The sequence below is a fragment of the Ambystoma mexicanum genome, chromosome 12, assembly GCF_040938575.1.
Source record: "Ambystoma mexicanum isolate Mex_15411 chromosome 12, UKY_AmexF1_1, whole genome shotgun sequence".
NCBI classification, from domain to species: Eukaryota; Metazoa; Chordata; class Amphibia; order Caudata; family Ambystomatidae; genus Ambystoma; species Ambystoma mexicanum.
Genome location: NC_090936.1, coordinates 224,822,034 through 224,841,257, shown reverse-complemented (window position 1 = coordinate 224,841,257; position 19,224 = coordinate 224,822,034). Strand labels below are relative to the sequence as shown.

General features: G+C 43.5%; 1 protein-coding gene across 3 annotated transcripts in view; it reads left to right on the top strand.

The window, feature by feature from the left end:
* The window catches only part of ANO2 (anoctamin 2), a 2,341,832-nt gene that overhangs the window by 1,157,421 nt on the left and 1,165,187 nt on the right, over positions 1-19,224 (top strand). For all 3 annotated transcript variants that reach the window (XR_011281759.1, XM_069628333.1, XM_069628334.1), the window contains one exon: positions 13,488-13,552. Coding sequence is in view for 2 of the 3 variants with exons in the window: in XM_069628333.1 (XP_069484434.1) it covers positions 13,488-13,552 (65 nt within the window). In the remaining variant the exon portion in view is untranslated. The remainder of the gene's footprint in view (positions 1-13,487; positions 13,553-19,224) is intronic.

Below are 19,224 nucleotides of genomic sequence, written 5' to 3'. Positions count from 1 at the left end.
GCATGTCCAGTTGCCCTTGCACTGCCTCTGGGCTTCTCAGAAATTAAGGGTCTGTATCTGCAACCCTACAGACTCTTCTCTCTGCATTTATGAGCTACCTGCAGGCTGCACTTATGAGTTAACTGCACTTCCCCTTAACCCACCGCCGTCACTTCTCCCCTTCCCTGTTCTCTGATCTTGAACAATCTGAATGACTCAAGGCCTAGTAAGATCATTACTTTGTCCACCCTTTGTTTCCCCTCCTTGTCATGCCTAGAAACACTTGTGTACAGGCGCGTTATAAATGCCACATTATATCATTTCAAGTCACAGGTTTAAGTGTGTGGGTCTATATGGATTGCTTTTCATGTCTGTTGCATGGTGCTTGAAATTTAGTGTATTAGTTGAGTGTTATTCTCAAGGGGGTGCCATTTGCAGTGTGATTTCAAGTTTGCAATTTGGTAGTGGTGTGTGTGTGTCGTGTTTGGTGGAAAGTTGAAGGTTTTAGTAAAGTTTGTGGTGCGGGAGTGTTGTGCATTCTTTTACGTTGCACTGTTTCAATAAGACTGAATTTCTTATTTTGAAGTTGGCAATTGTATATGTGAGAAAGAAGGCAACTGATCAGGAGGTGTCATATTGGTTGGCAAAAACTTTTATTGAATTCAAATACCTAGCTATCCCTAACTCTAAAATGGGTTTCCCTGCCTCAAAACGAAAAACTGAAGAATCTGACTGAATGTCCAAAAACTGATAAAGCAACCACTGTGAGTCAAAACCCTATAACTGTCCCTTACACTACAACTAAAGAGTCTTAATCAAATGACTCCCTTCTCCTGGTGTTTTTAAAGAAAGTCTCTTCAGTACTCCAATCGCTACTAGGGCGAATGACTTCCTTGCCCTGGTCTTGGTTTGCGCACAGTTCCAAAAGTGGCCAGGAGGAATAACTCCCTTTACCCGGCTTCTCTGATTATGTTCAAGCTGGTTCCTGGGTGAAGGACTCCCTTCCCCTGTATAATCATTTTACCACAGTTCCAACTGTATCCATGGGGAATTACTTCCTTGCCCTGGATGTTAGGAAAAACAAAGTTCCAAACGTGCCCATGGGGAATTACTCCCTTCCCCTGTGTACTAGTTTCAAAAAAGTTCCAATTGAGGTCAGGGGGAATGGCTCCCTTCCCCTACCTTTGCAGGTAACGTTTGTAAGAGTCCCAGGATCTCCTTAGCCTGTCAGTGGTCTTTTCTTTACAACTGTTTTTGAGGGTTTCTCCCGCTTATATTCACTCTGTACTTGTTTGTATTTCAGACGCTGTTTGCTCCACTTTTCTTATCTGGCCCAATGGTTCACTCTCCTGCCATGTACTGCCACAAGGAGAATTGCTTGTATGCTGACTTTGGTTTGGGTCCCAGACCCTGGTTTCTATTCTTCATTTATTAGGCCAACTTGGTTCACTCCCCTACCAAGTACTGCCACAAGCAAGATGACTCACATTAACATAGGATTTACCTCAGTTCAGGTCCCAGACCCTTGGTTCACTTTCCTTTATTTATTTAATTTATTTATTGAGCATTTGTTAGGCGCCTATACAACAGAATGGTGTTTCAAGGTGGCGCAAGACAAAGTGGGCAGGGAACAGGGGGAGTAAATAACACTGCGAAACAGTGAATATGCAATCATGGTCCTATTAGGCCTTGTGACATGTGGATGTGCAAGTGCAGTGAAGATAAGTGCAGTGGATAGGGAAGGGAGGAGGGGAAGGGAGCAAGGTATGGACAAGCACTGGTGGGAGTCCAGGAGGGAAGTGCCATAGGGAGCCAAGGGAGGAGGCCATTTGCTAAGTGCAAGGGTGGAGGAGTCTGAGGGTGTGATGCGCAGTCACCGTGCCAACTAGGGCAGTGTTGAGGGGGGACGGGTGCTGGTGTCGACTGTGAAGAGGGCCTGTTAACTTGAGTGAAGCATGAGGACCAGACCCCAGTCTCAGTGGCAATGGGGTGGTAGGCAGGGAAGGGAAAGAGGTAGAGAAAAGAAGAGTTTTTAGAAGTTTCCAGAACTTAAGGAGGACAGGCCCAACTCTGAGAGGGGCAGGGAGGCTGTTTTAATGGGAGGCACCAGCCGAAGAGAGGAACCTCCCCCCCCCCACTCTCTGCTTGGAGAAACGTTTGACAAGCAGAGAGTTGGAGTAAGAGGAGCAGAGGGCTCTAGCAGGGAAGCATTTAGGGAATGAAAGTTGAAGATAGCGTAGTCCCAGGCCCCAGAAGTCCTTGTGGATGATGCAGAGGGTCTTGAATTTCGTTCTCGCAGCAACTGGGAGCCAGTGGAGGGCTTTTATGGCTGGAGAGATACTGTCCCTGGGTTTGAGGCCATTGATAAGTCTTGCAGCCCAATTCTGGGTTAGCAGAAGGGGTATAGAGAGGAGAGGGGGGGTTGAGGAAGAGGCTGTTGCTGTAGTATAGTCTAGAAAGGGCCAGAGCTCTGGAGAATTGAGCTTCTGGGGAAAGGTGAGGAAAGGGAGAATGCCTCAAAGGTGGTGAAGTTGGAAGGGGGCCTTCTTGGCAAGCCCCAAGATGTGAGGGGTGAAGGAGAGAGTAGAGTCAAAGATGAGCCCAATGTTTTTGGCCTTACAGGATCATGAGGGTAGAGAGCCCAAGGAGAGTGACCAGAGAGTTGGAGGGAAATGAGACGCAGGTGTCCCTATGAGAAGGATCTCCGTCTTACTGGCATTAAGGCAGAGACCGTTAGCTGTGCCCCATGTCTGTATGGCTGTCAGGCAATCAGGGATGAGCGAGGGGGAAGAGGAGGTAGTAGAGGGAAGTTTGAAGAAAGCTGTGCATCATCGGCGTAACACTGGAAATGAGGAGAGAAAGATACGATCAGGTGAGTAAGACGGTAGAGATAGTAATTGAAGAGCCATGGTGATAGAATAAAGCCCTGGGGGAGGCCGCAGCTAGAGAGTGAGATGGTCAGGGAGAAAGTGCCCAGTTGCAGCTGGGAAGGGTGGTTAGTGAGGAAAGAGGTCAGCCAATCCAGTGCCTGGTCTGTGATACCGAGGGTATCACGGAGCTGTTTTATGAGGATAGAATGGTTGACCTTGTCAAAATCAGATGGGAGATTGACTTCAATCATCATGCACTTGCATGAGGACAACAGGAGAGATAGAGTCATGGTTTGTGAGCATGTTATGTTATGTTATGTCATTTGGCATTTACATTGCGATCTATATATCATTGGTATGACCTCAGAGTGCTTGTGGGTTGAACGCCCTCAGAGACTGCAGTCCAGGTCAGTTGAGACAGTAGGCAGTTATCTGGTGATTGGGTGCTGTTATGGAGAATTCTCCAGAATGTGCTAATTCCGTTACCGTTTGAGACCCCCAGCAACTTTGCTGGATTTCTAGGATTTGATTTTTTTACCTGGCAAGAGTGCAAGCCTTTTTTTTCCCACTCTTCCATGTATTTTGATGTGTGTTTTACTTTTGTGTTCTTTGGTTATGGAGTTTTAAAATAACTCCGTAGGCATCATCTTTTTATGTGTGTCACACAGCCCCTTCAGTGCAGTGGCACAGGGATGTCTTTCAGACTTCCCAAGGTTTAAATACCTTCTCTAGGACTGACTACTGTCTCTCAGGGCATGTAAAGTTAAACTGACTTTACTAGTCTCTTTAAATTTACTGACCCAGCACACCCTACCTTCCTACAGAGTGCTGGAGGGGTTTCCTAGCATCCCCTGAGTTAAAACACACATGTAACAGTAAAATATTACCCTTTCCTACATTAAATGGGTGGTGGCAGTGGTTTAGATCAAACTGCCATGATGTTTCCTGACCGCGAACAACAAGTAGCTAATAATCGGGTCAGCCATGTTTTCCAATATGGCGCCCCAGACTTATCTGTAAAAACAGACTTCAGTCAACTTTTTTCGCCATTTCTTTTTGGAAAGGTCCTTCTTGTGTTTGCCTCTGCACGCCAAACCAGGTTTGGTCCCTTTGTTTGTTGGCCTTTGGCGAGCTTCAGTGCTAAAGCCCTCCTCTGGCGACTGAGTGTATGGGATGGACAGGATGTGAGGTCGGTGCCCAAAACTCCCTTTGCTTAGTCTCCTACTAGACCTGAATGCACTCTGGCATGATTGGCCGGCTGGCTGTCCAGCAAGGACAGCCACCCTGGTGTGTGAGTGACAGCCAGGCTGGAATGAATGGGGGAAAACTGTTTGAAAGCAGGTCTCTGGGACTTGGAAAGCAGAGTCAACCACTGGAATGAAAGAACCGAAGACGAGCGGAAGGAAGAGGACTGCTGCCACTCCTGGACCACTGGTGCAGCCCTGCTGCAGGTCTGAATTGCCTGAAACTCCATCAACAGAGAAGACCTTCAAGGTTAACTTCTTCCCTTGAGTTTGGTGGGAACAACCAACTCGTAAGCCGCCTAGACACCGTCCCCTCCTGGTCAAACTTTCAGCAGAGTGCTGTGGAAAACCGGACAGCCAGTGGGAAGGATACCACTTTGTGGTCTTTAAGGCACTCACACCATAAACCAATGTTTTTTCAAGCTTGTGGCCTCATCCCTGGGCAGTGCAGGAACCTCCCGACGTCCTCCTTCTTGTCCCCATGACCGGAGCTCAGGAACAGCGAGATCTGTTCGAACTGCAAGGAACAACTGCCTCAGCTCCAGCACTTCTTCCTTCACTTTAAAGGTACTGTGCAAACGAGGTCCGGAAATCTTTTTGGCCACGGAAAAAGTTTGTGAAACTTTCCCGACTTCTAAGGCTTGTCCGTCCCTAAACATTTGTCAAACTTTTCGCCTAGCAAAATTCTCCCAAGATCCGTGGCAAAGACTTAACCGTTTACTAGCAGAACTGTGATATCCTATACAAAGACTCTGAACCATTGACTTTGGCCCAGGCCTATGAACTGAATTGCTGGTTGTAGTTTACTGAAACCCTCTGCCCTGCCTATGAAAGTATTTGTGCTGTTAATTCTTATAACCTTATCTTTTTACCCCTTTTTAAAATATCTGAAGTGCATTTTGCTCCCACTTCAGGGAAGCTGAACTTGTTCAATACCTTATTGGTTGTGTATTTGTGGTATATTAGTATATGATATTGAGCTGCTCTTGCTAGTGTAATGTTTTCAAACTGACTGTGTTAATAAATGTATATTCTTTTACCAAGAAACCTTGAGTAAGTGTTTGTTTGAACCACTGTATTTGTTGGCCCTTTGTGTAACTTGTTCTACTGCTCACTCAACTCTTGAGATACGTCTGGCTGCTCAGCCACTGCTACCACATAACTGTGTAGTACAGGCTTGTACCAAAGGTGAAATTGTACTGACACTTGTATTCTTAATTGCATGTAGTGTTCCCAAAGGGTACTGCATGTGATTCTGCCTAACACGTGCACTCAATATGTGAGCAGCTGATGCTATTGCTTGATGGTAGCTGCATCCTAGACTTGGGTGTGTTGGTATTGAGAGAACAGTTGAATGTGTGCAGTCTGGTGGTTGTTCTCCAGGACTGCATTCTGGAGGCATTAGACGCTTATGTGTGAAGCTAGGCTGATTTTATCATGGGGTGCAGCTGCGTTCTAGCGGGATGTTGAGGTGTTCGTGGACTGTTGTTCGTATGTGATCAGCTAGGCCGAAATTGATCGGCTTGAGCTGCGTTCTATTGTGTGTTGGTGTAGAGTAGAGTGTGATCATAGTGATAGGAGAGGTGAGTGTCTGTAATGGATGTTTTATTCTGACACACCTCATTTTCTGGATTATATTCATGCACTAGGAGATAGCTGCATTTCGTGGGAGATGAGACAGGGGTAGCTAGGCAGGTGTAGTGGACTCACGAGGCCGCTAGTTAGAAGTCCTATATCTAGCATCTGTGGGGCGCTAAGGTTGCCTTCAATGGTAACTGTTTCTGATTCTGTCTTGGAGGTTTGTTAGTCGCTTTCGGCTGGGTCATTGCATGGTATCTTCTTTAACATTTGTCTGCAGGTTGTATTTACCTTCCAATGTAATTAAATTGAATTCGTGGTCCATGGTATTGTAGTGTTTTAGCGGCCCTAGGTGTTCTTAATCGTGTTTATGGAAAGAGCCAGGTTTTTAGAGCTTTTCGAAAAGCCATGCAGTCTTGGGTGTGTTGAATGTGTGGGGGGAGTGAGTTCCACAGTCTTGGAGCCAAGGTTGAGAAGGCGGATCCTCCAATCCTGGCTGATTTAGATGTTGGAATCCCTAGTAAGAGGGCAGTGCTTGCTCTTAGAGTGCGTGAGGGAAGTTAGGGTTTAATCTTCTCTTGTAGGTACGTTAGGCCGGTCATGTGCACTGCTCGGCATGTAATGCATAGGGTTTTTAAGGTGGCCCGTCATCCTACAGGGAGCCAGTGAAGGGTGCGGAGAGCGGGGGAGCTTTAGTCTCTGTGCCCCAGGGAAAGCAGGAGATTGGCAGCAGCGTTTTGGATTCTTTGGAGTTTGTTTAGTTGGTATGCTGGTGCTCCCAGGTATAAGGAGTTGGCATAGTACAGTCTCGACATAACAATGAACATAACAGCAGATAGTCGATTTGGGTAGGTGAGGTAAGGGAAGATGCATCTAAGGAGTTTGAGGTAGAAATGACAGGATTTTGATACATTATTGATCTGACAGTAGAGAGTTAGGTCTGGTCCATGGTGCAGGCAAGGCTTTGACTGTTTTGGGGGGCAGGTGCCAAGAAAGGGGAGCCATGGGAGTGGTTGTGGGAGAAGGGCAGTATTGCCACACACCATTATTTCGGTTTTACCTTGGTTCTGAAGGAGGTGGTTTTTTGTCATCCATCGGTCAATATCACTAAGCTTAAAGGTCGGGATGTGAGTTGGTGCTTGTCTGGGAATTCTCAAGATAATTTCGGTATCGTTGGCATAGTTGTAACAGGAGAGGTTGTGTGCATGGTTGATAGAGGTTAAATAGGAGAGCAGAGAGGCAGGCGCCTTGGGGTACTCCCGGGTTCACAGCGCAAGCAGTTGAGACAAAAGGGGAGAGGAAAGCGATTTGTTTCCTGTTGCTGAGGAAGGAGACTATCCATTTGATTCCTAGTTAGTGGTGGCAGTCAAGGAGGATAGAATTGTTCACGGTGTCGAAGGCCGCTGACAGATCAAGTAGAACTAGTGCTGCACAACCCTCAGAGTCTGCTGAGACCTTAAGATCATCCAAGATCGAGATCAGGGTGGTTTCTGTCCCATGGCCTGGCCTGAAGCCTGATTGCGCAGGGTCGAGTAGTTTGTTGGATTCTTCAAAGCCATTGAGTTGGGAGTAAGCAGCCCGGTCAATGAGTTTTGCGAGAAATCTGGTGTTGGAGATCGGTCTGTAGTTCTTAGGGTCGAAGGATGCCTTTTTTAGAAGGGGTTTGACATGCACTATTTTAAAAGCATCTGGAAAGGTACCAGAGGTCAGGGAGTTGTTAATTATGGACCTTGCATTTTCTCCTGCGCAAGTAAAGGGAAATATTTCTTTCAGAAGAGAGGCAGGACAGGGGTTGATCAGAGATCAGGAGGGTCTGCTGCTGGATAGTAGATCGAGGAACTTGTTTCTTGAGATGGGTTGGAAAGAGTCGAAGGCTGGCATTGCGGTCGTCGGGGGACAGGATCAGGAGGGGTAGGGTTGGGGTGGGGCTGAGGGTTTAGAGTTTGAAGTTAAGGGTTGCCATCGTATCAAGTGCAGTGTTGTAGAAATGTAGTGAGAGGGCATTGCATAGTGTTTGCCTGGGGGTGGGTTGGGTAGAGGTGCAAGTAGGTTTCACAAATTCTGAGATGATCTTGTCTTGGTGTTCAGGAGAGAAGGTTTCCGTGCCTCTGGATGCCTGGGATCCAGATTGATGGTTGCGGAGGCAACCAACAAGTTTGATATGAAGAGTCAATTGGGGGAGGACCGACTTCACCAAGATTTTACCCAGGAAAGGGTTGGTGGAGATAGGGCAATAGTTAGCTGGGCAGGAGGGGTTATCAGATGGCTTTTTTAAGACAGGGTGCATGAGGAAGTGCTTGAGGGTTAGTGGGAAAGACCCAGTGGTGAAGGAGTGGTTACAGAAGTCAGCAACAGCCGGGTCAAGAGAGGCAGTGTTGTCCTTAATGGTTCTAGAGGAGCAGGGGAACACCTGTCTGGATGAGACCTTCATAATTATAGAGCGGACAACTTTAGAGACCTTACTGGGTGCTATGGGTAGAATGAAGGAGAGTGCAAGGGTGTAGGGAGGAGAGCCAATGGAGGCAGGGGAGGAGGAGTGGAGATGGGAGTGGTGGAAAGTGAGGACAGGATGTCTGGCATTTTTGATGTAAAATGGGAGGCCAGTGCGGGGCAGAGAGCATAGGAAGTAAGGAGAGAGGTGGACACAGCAGTTAGATTGCCAAGTTCCTTGCAGATTTTGAAAAGTTAAGCCGTGTTGTAAATTTCCTTCTCACTAGGCACACTTGGTTGACTCTCTTCCCAAGTACTGCCATGAGGAAGATGATGCGTATCATTCTAGATCTCATCTTGGTTTGGGTCGCAGACCATTGGCTCTCTTCCGTTTTGACTTTGCCCACTTGGTTGACTCTCTTGCCAAGTACTGCCATGAGACAGATGCTTCCTATCAATATAGATCTCACCTTGATTTGGGTTCCAAACCCTTGGTTCTCTTCCCTTCTCACTAGGCCCACTTGGTTGACTCTCTTCTCAAGTACTTCCACAAGGAAGATGCTTATGTCAATATTACCATGTGTTATCTCTCTCTCCTACACCTCGTGATGTGCCCGTACCCGTCATTGGCTGCAGGACTGGTGTCCAGTGTAGGGTTCTCAGGGCTGGTTCTTTCTGGGTGCTTGCGCCTTGTAGCTGGCTGCATGGGCATCTCTTCGCTCTGCAGCTCTTGCTCTGTGTACCTTCATCCCGGTCTCTTCAGTGACGGTGTAGGTGCTATTACTGGACTGTTCCAGGCCCCAGTCACGTCCTTGACCAGCTCCACAAAACAGAGCAAAGAACTTCCATTGGCTGCCTCTTGCCTTTGGGCGCAGACTGCTCTCAGCTCCCCCACATGTCTTCTGCATCTTCTTCGAATTTCCCGTGCTGGACTGTCATTCGTGCTTTTATGCGGCCCTCTTTCTAAAAGTCCTTTGACAATTTTTATGAGTTTCTCAGGACGACTCGCCTGAGTTAGTCATAATATCGGTATTGTTAGCAATCTTCTTCGTCTCAGTAAAAGTAATTGGTATATTGTTACATTAACAAATAGAAGGCCTACCAAGGGGACAGCAGGGGGGTTGATGGACAGGTAGTAATGGGTTTGAGAGGGTTAGCTTTGGGGTGTTGTGCCGACTTTTACCTAGGTGGCCGTCCTTATCCCCAGAAGGTGAACCTGCATTATACCATCCCGAGGGGAAATGAATTACGCAAAAAAAATCAAAGAAATACAAAACATCAGGAAATGCTGAGTTAGGCATGAACAAAAAGAAATTAAAGAAAAAATGTGGAATAAGGGTAGCGGAGGTGTCCCCTGACCCCCTTGAATGACAATAATCAAATTCTGGGGTTGTGGGGCTGTCCCCCACTTCCATAACAGAAATCACGGGACAAATAAAGATTTACAAAAAAAGAAAAGAAAAAGAGAAGGACCCAGCGTTGGAAGTTCCTGCCTCTCAATGGGGAGGCAGAACTCATATTGCAGGATGAGGGAAGGAGTCAAGGAGCACAGGTTAGTTTGGCGCCATAGGTGAGTATGGGAGTAGTAAGGATTAGGGAGGATGGCGGGCGGTGTCAATGTGTGCGAAGTGTTCCTTCACAGAAATTTGGAATTGCTAATTTTCGTTTGTAAAATGTTTGTAAAATGAAAATAATCACGTATATCCGTGGAAATATTGGGTAGCGGCCCCACCTCCCTAGCCTCATGAGAAGGGGCTTCTCCCTGGAGACAAGTGACGATATTTAGTGAATCGTCACGCAATATTATGCTTTCCTTTCAATAGGCCAGCCCAGTTTGTTTTGGTTTGATTTGGTTTTACAATGGTCTGTGGTGCCTTTCCTTGTGTCGAGGTTGGGCGTTTCTGTTCAGTAATGCTTCCTGTTTATATGGGTCAAATCTGTTTGGTCATAAGTGGAAGAAGCATTGCTTTACAACTGTGTTTACTTGGGGTTGCAGTGTTAGGTCCTTGTCCATTAATGTTCCCAACGTTTTTTAATAATTCCACGAATAAACAAATACATGAGGAGGTTCTGGTTGGTTTCCCATTTCGCTAGGTTATGGAATGTGATTTTGGTCTGATGGATTGTTGGGCGTGATCATAATTTCTGCATTGTCCGAGTTGAGTTTAAGGCTGTGGGTGCTGCTGCATTCGTTTATTTGTGCGAGGCAGTTAATGAGCATCTCATTTTGACCTCTGGTATTGTTAGTTTTACAGATGATCTGTGTCATCTGCATAGTTGCAGCAGGTTAGTCCATGACTTTTGATGATGTTGATGAGGGGGCTGATGTAGATGTTGAAGAGTAGCGGTGAGAGGGTTGTGTGTGGTGCTAACATGAAGGGGATTTGCCAGGTGTGGATTCTGTGAGCTGATCACTGTATTTGTGAAACTATGCAAAGACAGTTGTGGTTCTTATTGCCCTATACCATAGCTGAATATTTATCACAAAAAATGTTATAAATGTAGTAGCTACTTACTTAGCATCCTACATACATGCTTTGATTGGCAATATCTGAACAGATTCACTGAACAAAAGAAAGCTGACAGGAAGGACTCAATTTTTGATTGAAACCATTAAAACCGCTTAAGTGCCAGGCTGTTATTGAAGTCTATGTAAAAAGGACGAGCATACTCGTCCTTGGCACTTAAAAACATTTCTAAAAAAATATATACGAATGGCAATAATCGGACTAGATTCCAGGAAGGTGTTTGATCATGCTAAAAAGGTGTAACTGTGCAAGGTGACAAAAAAATATGAACATTGATGCCCTTTATATACATGATAAGAACAACTTAATTGGCATATTGACTCGTTTAATAATAATCAATGAAAAGATATCTGGATAAATGGAAATAGGTAGGAAAACTATCCAGGGACGCCTTATGTCCCCAATGTTGTTTGCTGTCTATATACAGCCACTTGTTAATTAAACATGAATGGGCTGCTTAGATCAGTGGGGTTATCCAGACTCAAGCATTGGGATGTTGGTGTGGCATGCTATTTCCGGCTTCATAGAAGGAGTATTTTTTCGACTTTTGAGGTTATTGAGGAATACACCCAGGTATCAGTGTAAAAAAAGCAATCAAACGAAAACATAAACTATACTGGTAAATTATTAAAAGAGAGTGTTTACCTAAAATTGCAGTGAGCAGTCATATGCTGTACCCTCAAAAGATACTTAGGTTAGTAAAAATTGCACCTGGTCTTAGGAAATAAGCAGTCTTCATGTTGTGTCTATAGGTGAAGAAAACCTGATAAAAAAATATTATTTTTCTACAATTGCTTTTTTTCCATTTCAAAATATGATGGTACATTTCAACAGTGCATGGCAGCCTGCAATATCCCTGTGGACATTAGTATCTTATAACAGGCTAATTATGACATCACTACTGACCTCTAATAATAAGATGACATCCCAGCAGGTCTGTAATTAGTTATTATGCTGTGGTTATGACGTCAAATTGCCTGGTGCTGGAGCCAGCACAGAGCGAGTTCCAGCTGCCCTGCAGCACTTGACTACAACGGTGACATGCTTCTCAAATCACTTGCATGTAAAATAGGTTTTTGTGACACATGAGATCCATTAATCACAAGGAAGTGTTTTGGGTCAAAGGCTTATTTTGTGCACTGCTGGATTTTAACATATGCAAGCAAGAACTTGTATGTTCTTGCTTATCTTAAAGCAGAAAATGAAAACCTTGTTTGATGTATTGTATTCAAATGTACACATTTTTTTTCTGCAACACATTACAAGCTGGATATTCGCTTTTTTAAATCCAAAAAAGATCCTACATTGAGTATATGGATCCCTAAATGGGAGATCTATTACAGTAGCGTAAGCTGGAGGCCCGGTATGAAAGGGGGTGTGGCCATGTATTATAAGGAATAAAATACCTTCTGCTGTGCGTAAAAAGGATATTGCAAGGCGCCTCAGAGTTCCATGAACTTTGTCACCATTCCGTCTTTAGGCCAGAGAAATTACTGGTGGCTTGCCTATAATCGATTTTTTAGACAATTAGATGGTCACATTTCTGAGAATTCTGCAAGATGGCAGAGGAGGAAACCAGATTTAATAACTGCTATTGGAATTCTGCTCTGAGGAATCTGGCTAAGCTCCTATGTATAGCCCATTAAGATGGTCTCCAGTTAAATACAATCAGCAAAGCAATAACATATATTAAGGTGTTAGAATGATTAGCAATCTGTTTAGCCTCAGATCAGGGTTAAATACAAACGGATACATACTGCTTTTCAATAATTTATATGGAATAACCGGGTTGGCCTGTATATCATCTTAGATGCAGACATGTTGCCCAATTGCAACTGACTGGGATCTTGAAATGCAGCAATATATATATATGTATATCTTTTGTCTAATCATTTCATTTTATAAGTTGAAAAGAAGACGCAATAGTTCATCTTTGTATATGTTAAAGTGACTTCAGATATGGAGCTATTGTAGTGCAAAGGACACATGAACGTAGATGGGTAATTGTATTGGTTTCAGAGAGACTTTTTAATGAAAATGTTAAAACTGGGTTCATAGCTCGAACTTAGAAACTGGTGAAAGAACTGAAGAATGGGAAGAGGGGGGCATTATTGGCAAATCGGAATCCAACATGTGTGAGTCTTTGTGTTTGTATGCAACGATATATTAGGGACTCCAACCTGTACCGTGCATGTTCCCGTACAAAGAATAGTTGATATCACACCTCTGCATGCTTCAATAAGACGAGGTCCTCGATAAGCAACTGTTCCCAATATGTGCATAGGATGCAGGTGATTTGGGTAACATGTTTTTTTGAGCTAACCCGTTATTAGAGGCTCAGTGGGACATTTGGAAGTAAAACCTCCAAAATGTGGGATTATTTGCGGAAGGTGTGTATTAAAGTGTACATTCGGGAGGTTTTCTGTGGATAGAACAGTATACAATTACAATATTCCTAAAAGAATACAGTGCAAAGAAAGGTTTGTCACAGTGTTAGTCCAGTTCGGGTGATTTAAATCAGGGGCCCCAGAGGGGAGAAAAGCGAGGATACCCGGTAGGACTGTAGGCATATGTGAGAGCACCTGTCCACCAACCAAGGTCTGTATAATCGGGCCGTATATCCCAAACCACTTTGTTCTGTAGCGAGGACAATCGGATCAATCCATGTCATTATTTTGTGAAATTGTGTCTGTATGGAATGTTTCTGTATTGCACTGTTGCCCGTGATTTCAATATTCCTGACTTTAAAGATATGATAGTTGGCTTGTTGAGTCTATGCTGCATGACCAGCAATTGCTTTCATTTTATACTAATGTATTGGAGGGAAAAACCAACAGTCCTTTTTTTGTCTCCTGTAGTTGCTGCATCGAGAGTGGGCGAGATATGGTGTGTTTTACAAGTATCAGCCTATTCACCTTATAAGGTAATTGTAAACCATATTGAAGTTATTGCAGCATTTTCATTTGTCGAGGGATGGTTTAAGAATGATAGTGTTCACTGTAGATTGGCGCCATTGACACTGGCACCAGTGATATGATGTTATGCTATAATTAGCTATGCATTTCATTGCTCCAGATATCCTCAAATGCATCAGGCTTGTAGCACACTCTGTTAAAACTAATGTGAAAACTCCTCCAATCCATTCTTTCACTGCCAATCTCTCTGTCGACTAGCACTAATGTAAGACAACACTTTTGACCGCCCAGATAACTTATGTATACACGTTCTTCTGCTGCACAGACAACAAACATGCTCTAGAATTACTGTACATGATATGTCAAGGGAAGAGCAGACAACCCAACCTGCTTGTCTTGGAGCATAAATGGTTTGTGTAATAAAGTAAAAAGAGATGCAGTCTTCCAATACTTTCATACATATAAACATGATGCAGTGCTGCTTCAATAAATCTATCTTCAGAGTTAGGACTCTGCAACCTGTGGCTTTCCGGATGTTTTGCACTACAACAACCAGTAGCCCTACCTGGAACAGTCAATGATGAGGCATTATTGGAGGAGAAGTCCAACACATCTGGAGAGCAGCAGTTTGCAGACCATTGCAGTGTAATAAATGTGTCTTTCTGCATAGAACATTCTATGATGGAGACTGGCTTGCTGGGTTCACTAGAGGTACTTGCCTTTTCACCTCCTGACAAAGCATCTGGACTATAGAGGTAGATATGTGATGCTTATGGGGAAATAATGGGAAAAGAGACCTACTCTTTAATGCGTCTGTTTGCTCCACCAACCCTACTTGCTAGGGTTTTGGACGATGCCAATGATCTATTAATGACTGCACCGGATGCACTCTGGCAGGGAGTAATGGACCAAGTGATTCTCTGCCACAAAGTGGGGCAACAAAAGCAGAGGAAGCCCAACGAAATTCAGGAAAGTGTGGGGGCTGTTGAATAATTTAAAGGGGTAGATATTATACATGTGTAACTACTAAAAGAAATAGATGATTGACGGTAATGCATTAGTCAGAGTCCTTATCTATTGGTGTAACATACAGGTGTGCTTGATCAATCAATGACCAAGAGTGCCTTCTGTGTATGCATTATGTTTGTGCTCTGGTATTTCATTGGTTAATGCACATGTCAAATTGTATTTGATATCCCACATTTTCAATGAAGTAGCAACAAAATCAGCATTCTTCTTCCCCAGAGAAAGCCTTTGAATAGATGTTTTAATGTAGACTATCACTTGCATGGGATTATGATACAGAATATGTAGTGTCTTTGTGAATGCAATCTTTTTCATCAAATGTACTGTTTCTGTCAGTCCTCCCTAAGATTAGGAACTTGCATGCGCCTACATTCAAACTGAGACAGTCTGTGAGCTCATACACACCAGCTTGGAGAATTGTCTAGTAATAAACATTGATAAGTAATTGATAATTCTGTCAAAGGTGAAATGCTGTTAACAGAAAGATAGTTTAAAGAGCATAATATTAAGATGTGCTCTAGCACTTTGAAGCATGTATTGTGGTAGATGGAATTACCAAGGAAATACTCCGGACCCAATAACTGGACAGACTCAAAGGAGATGGTAAAATTCTGCTATAAACTCAAGAAGTAAAGCAGGGCGAATAAACACTCATCAATTTGACTCATGCAAGATCACACTGTCTTATCATTTGGTTCTAGGTTATATAATGCTAAATTTGTCATCTATGACATCATCCTACGTGGCAAAATTCAAGATCCTATTGAGGGGTGGGATTGGATTAGGGGATCATGTCTACATATAGGAAATATGTGTGTTAGTCCTTCAATGGTGGTCTCTGTTCTGTTAGACACACCCTGAGCTACTTCTAATTACATGGTTTAGGGTATTTGTAATAGAAGAAAATGTTGCAGCAAACTAATACTTTACAACATCGTATGTGACGGTGCATGACAGGCTATTCTAATTGGTTGGCAAAACAAATCCAACCTTGGAAATTCGGCTTGTTAGCAGCACATACATAGAAACAAAACCCAGGTGGATGGAGATATGTTAGCTTTCTCTTTGTTTCCCAATTAGGCCATCCTCTCTCATCGGTCGGCCTCATGCCAGTGTCTTCTGTTTGAAGACTGACCTTGCCAGTCTGCACTGTCTTGGGACATTTGAGGGAATGTAGGTACACTGCCATCTAAGATCCCTGCCTAATGAATAGCCCTTGTTTTGTCCATATCAACGGTACTTTTAACATCATTTGATTCAACTTTTGCTTGGTGCAGTTCTGTTTTTAGCCTTTAGAGACTTGCTCACTCCATCCCATATTTGTCTCTATGCCTTTTAATCATCCAATATTAGGCATCAGTAAATGTTCTTGTTCCTCCTAATCTTTGGGAAATATGTCCTTGGGCATGGTCTGCTCGTAGACTCCCTTCGTACTTTCCTTTAGCTCTCGAAATAGCATCCTTTGTTCAAAGCCAATGGACTCCTCTATTTTCCAAGGAAAACAACATATTCATTGTCTTTCCATATTAATTCTCTGGGCTTGCATTTTGAGGTAATTGGGTAGATTGACATGAGTCCTCGTCCATTTTGTTCTGGAATGAAGGGGATTAGGGGGCGTTGACTAGGGAGAATGCATCACTTGCTCCTGTTCAAAGACATATTAATACTCCTTGTTTAAAAATGATGGCAGCTCAGCCAATCAGGATTATTGAATTCCAGGCACTGTCAGCTGGTAGTTGCCCGGATTTCATTTTTCATCCATGGCTGATCTTCCATGAACATCGCTGCTGCTGCCCACAGGTCAACTCTCACTATCCCACCACAGGCCCTGTTCTCTTCCTGTGCTCTGACCTGGTACCAGCCCAGACTCTGCCCTCTCACCTCACCTATCTCGCTTACCATTTCTGTCAGAGCTTGAACAGTGCTCGTTCTCTAGCTTCTAAATGTGTCCAGTGTTGTAGTCCCTCCCATCTTGCACTTCTAAACTTGGCTTTGTGGAGTCTTTTCTGTTGGCAAATTGGTGAGCCTGTGTTGAATTATGTTGGATGAAACATGGGATTGTTATAAGGGTTTTATCCTTTGTGCATTGTTTGTGAGCAAAGTTACCTTGACATGTTTTGATTTGTATTTTGGTCATGTTTCAAACAACATGTTCTGATTAGATTTATTTTTAATCTGTTGTGCTTGAGTGATGGGCTTGTTCTGAGGCATTTTAAATCTGTTTCGTTTGAGTTTTCCAGCAGGTTGGTTCCTGTTTGTTAGTTTGTTTGTTCCTGATGTTCTTCGTAGGGAGATTTTCTTGTTCTATGGGTGTCCGGCTTTCTGATGTGGTGCTGCTAGATGGTTGTGCCTGTATGGATTGTTGTACAAAGATGATTCAAGATAAACTGAGTTTGTGTTTTTTGTTTGGTAGATCTGTTTCAAGTTGAGTGTTTGTTCCTTTTGTTCATTATAGTAGGATTAGTGTTGGGCGGGTGTCTGGTCGACCTCAATGGGATGTGCTAAAGCTGTGTGCTTTAATTTTGTTTTCTCATTTAGTTGTTAGTGGTTCTTTTTCCTCCTAGTGTATTTCGGATATGCTCGTCCAAAGCTTATGAGTGGCTGTTGTTTGCTTTTCCTGTGGATTTGTTTCATCTTAGTTAGTCTTCTGTGTAGTTCCTGGGTCATCTGATGGTGTACGAAATGCTGCACTGCATTCCATGATACCCTGGGTTGAATGGGCTGCTTCAATTTGGGTTTTTGCTAGGTCATTGATTATTTCTTACTGATTATTTGAACATATGTATGCTGTTTGTTGGGTGTAAGCTAAGCCGTACAATGAAGGTGATATTGTGGTGGTGTGTTGCAGTCTATTTTTCTTTCACTGGGTTTTGAATACATCTTTGTGTATTCAAAACTCAAGTGCTCTTCTGTTCTGAATTATTTTGGGATGCAGTTTCAGTGTTTTGCTAAGGTATGGAGTGTAAGCGATATTCAATCAACACTACAGCTAAGTCAATGCCTAGTCTGGGATGCTGAGGAAAACCCTTATTGATGTATTTTTATGTCCAGTTCAGTACTCTGGATGACAACCCTTGTATAACACCCCCCTCTTAGACCCCCCTGACCCTACTGAGCCAAGAAGTAGGTTTGTTTTACAAATTTAAAAGGTTTATTTGGACAATTCAACAATATATATCTATCACACTTTATAAATAAATTGATAACTGATATCACACTTCAGAATATGACCGTGATCAACAATGGATAATGTTACAGGGGTACACTGATTTGGTTACTTAGGAGTAGTGTAGAGGATGAGGTAGCTGAAAATGCTTGATGGTTTCAAGGAAATGCAAGGTGGAATAAAATGCAGTACAGAAATAACTTGTTATGATTTTAGCAAAAGGTAATATGATCACTTTTTCTTTTGACAATTCACTCCCCCCCTATGAAATACAAGAAATGGAAGGAGAGCACACAGTCTTCAAGAATCCCAACAAATCACACTTTATAATGCAGTTCCAGTTCCCCCAGCAAGCTTAGAGAAAACAGGGATGAGTTTTAAACACAGGCAAATTACTTTAATGTGGTTTGCAAGGAAGTGAAAAGGTGCTAAAATTGCTTTTAATTCCCTCTAGAGGTTCAGGGTGAGTGAGAGATGCTTGTTGGTATTAGTTCAGGCTCACTTTAGCAATGCTCTATGAGTTATTACCAGGTTGCAAACGGATTTTAACAAAGGAAAGAATGGAGCTGCTATTTTGACAAGTGGAGAAATTGAGCCAAATCGCAAATCGCGGTAAATTTCGCCAGTGCGTAAATCGCGATTGCGGGAAAGGTACAAATAAGTAGGTTCTAGGCTTGTTGGAAAGCTTAGATTCTAAGCTTTCAGAGGAAAGTTAAACCACGTTCCCAGGACAAACGGTTCCGGAGACACAGACGATTTATACAGGTACAGATACAGACGATTTAATAAAGGTAGATTTTCGGATTTAAAGTAAAACTCAAAATGACAGGTGACAACTTGCAGCTTCAGAATTGACAGGTGACAGTTGTGCAGCTTTACAAATGACAGATGACAGGATTTCTAGGAGGCTGTTTTAATTAAGTTAAAATAGTTTGGATTAGATTATTTTAACTAAGAGATTGGTTCTGCTAGGTACTCACAATATAAATTTGAAATAGGCCTCGTCACGGGTCTGGTCAACACATCCGGCGGCGGTTCTCTCTGCTCGGCGGGTCAATCGGGCACCGGTTCTGCTCACAGCGATCCGGATCTCTGGTTCTGCTCACAGCGGTCTGGGTCTAGTCTGCGGTTCCGGCAAATGTTCTTGGCAACGAATTCAAACAGCTCCCCGGCTGTGGAATAGTTTGCAGATGATTTTAAGGATGCTGAGTTCTCAGTTTGTGGGGTTAGGCCCTTGCTTTAAGTTCTGAAGTAAAGTTCTGGTCTTTGGAGATTAATGGATGTGAAGTCTGGAGTCTCCCGGCAGAGTGTCCCGCAGAAAATGGAATTGAATCTCTCTACCTGTCCTAGCAGTCTCTTTTTATGTGTTTTAAAAAGTGGGTGGAGAGGCTAGCATCACTAAGCCTGCCGCTCTCTTGATTTGATAGGTCAATAGATTCTTTGGTCCCTGATTTGGGAAGGTAAAGTGTGTCAGAGTGATGTCATTTT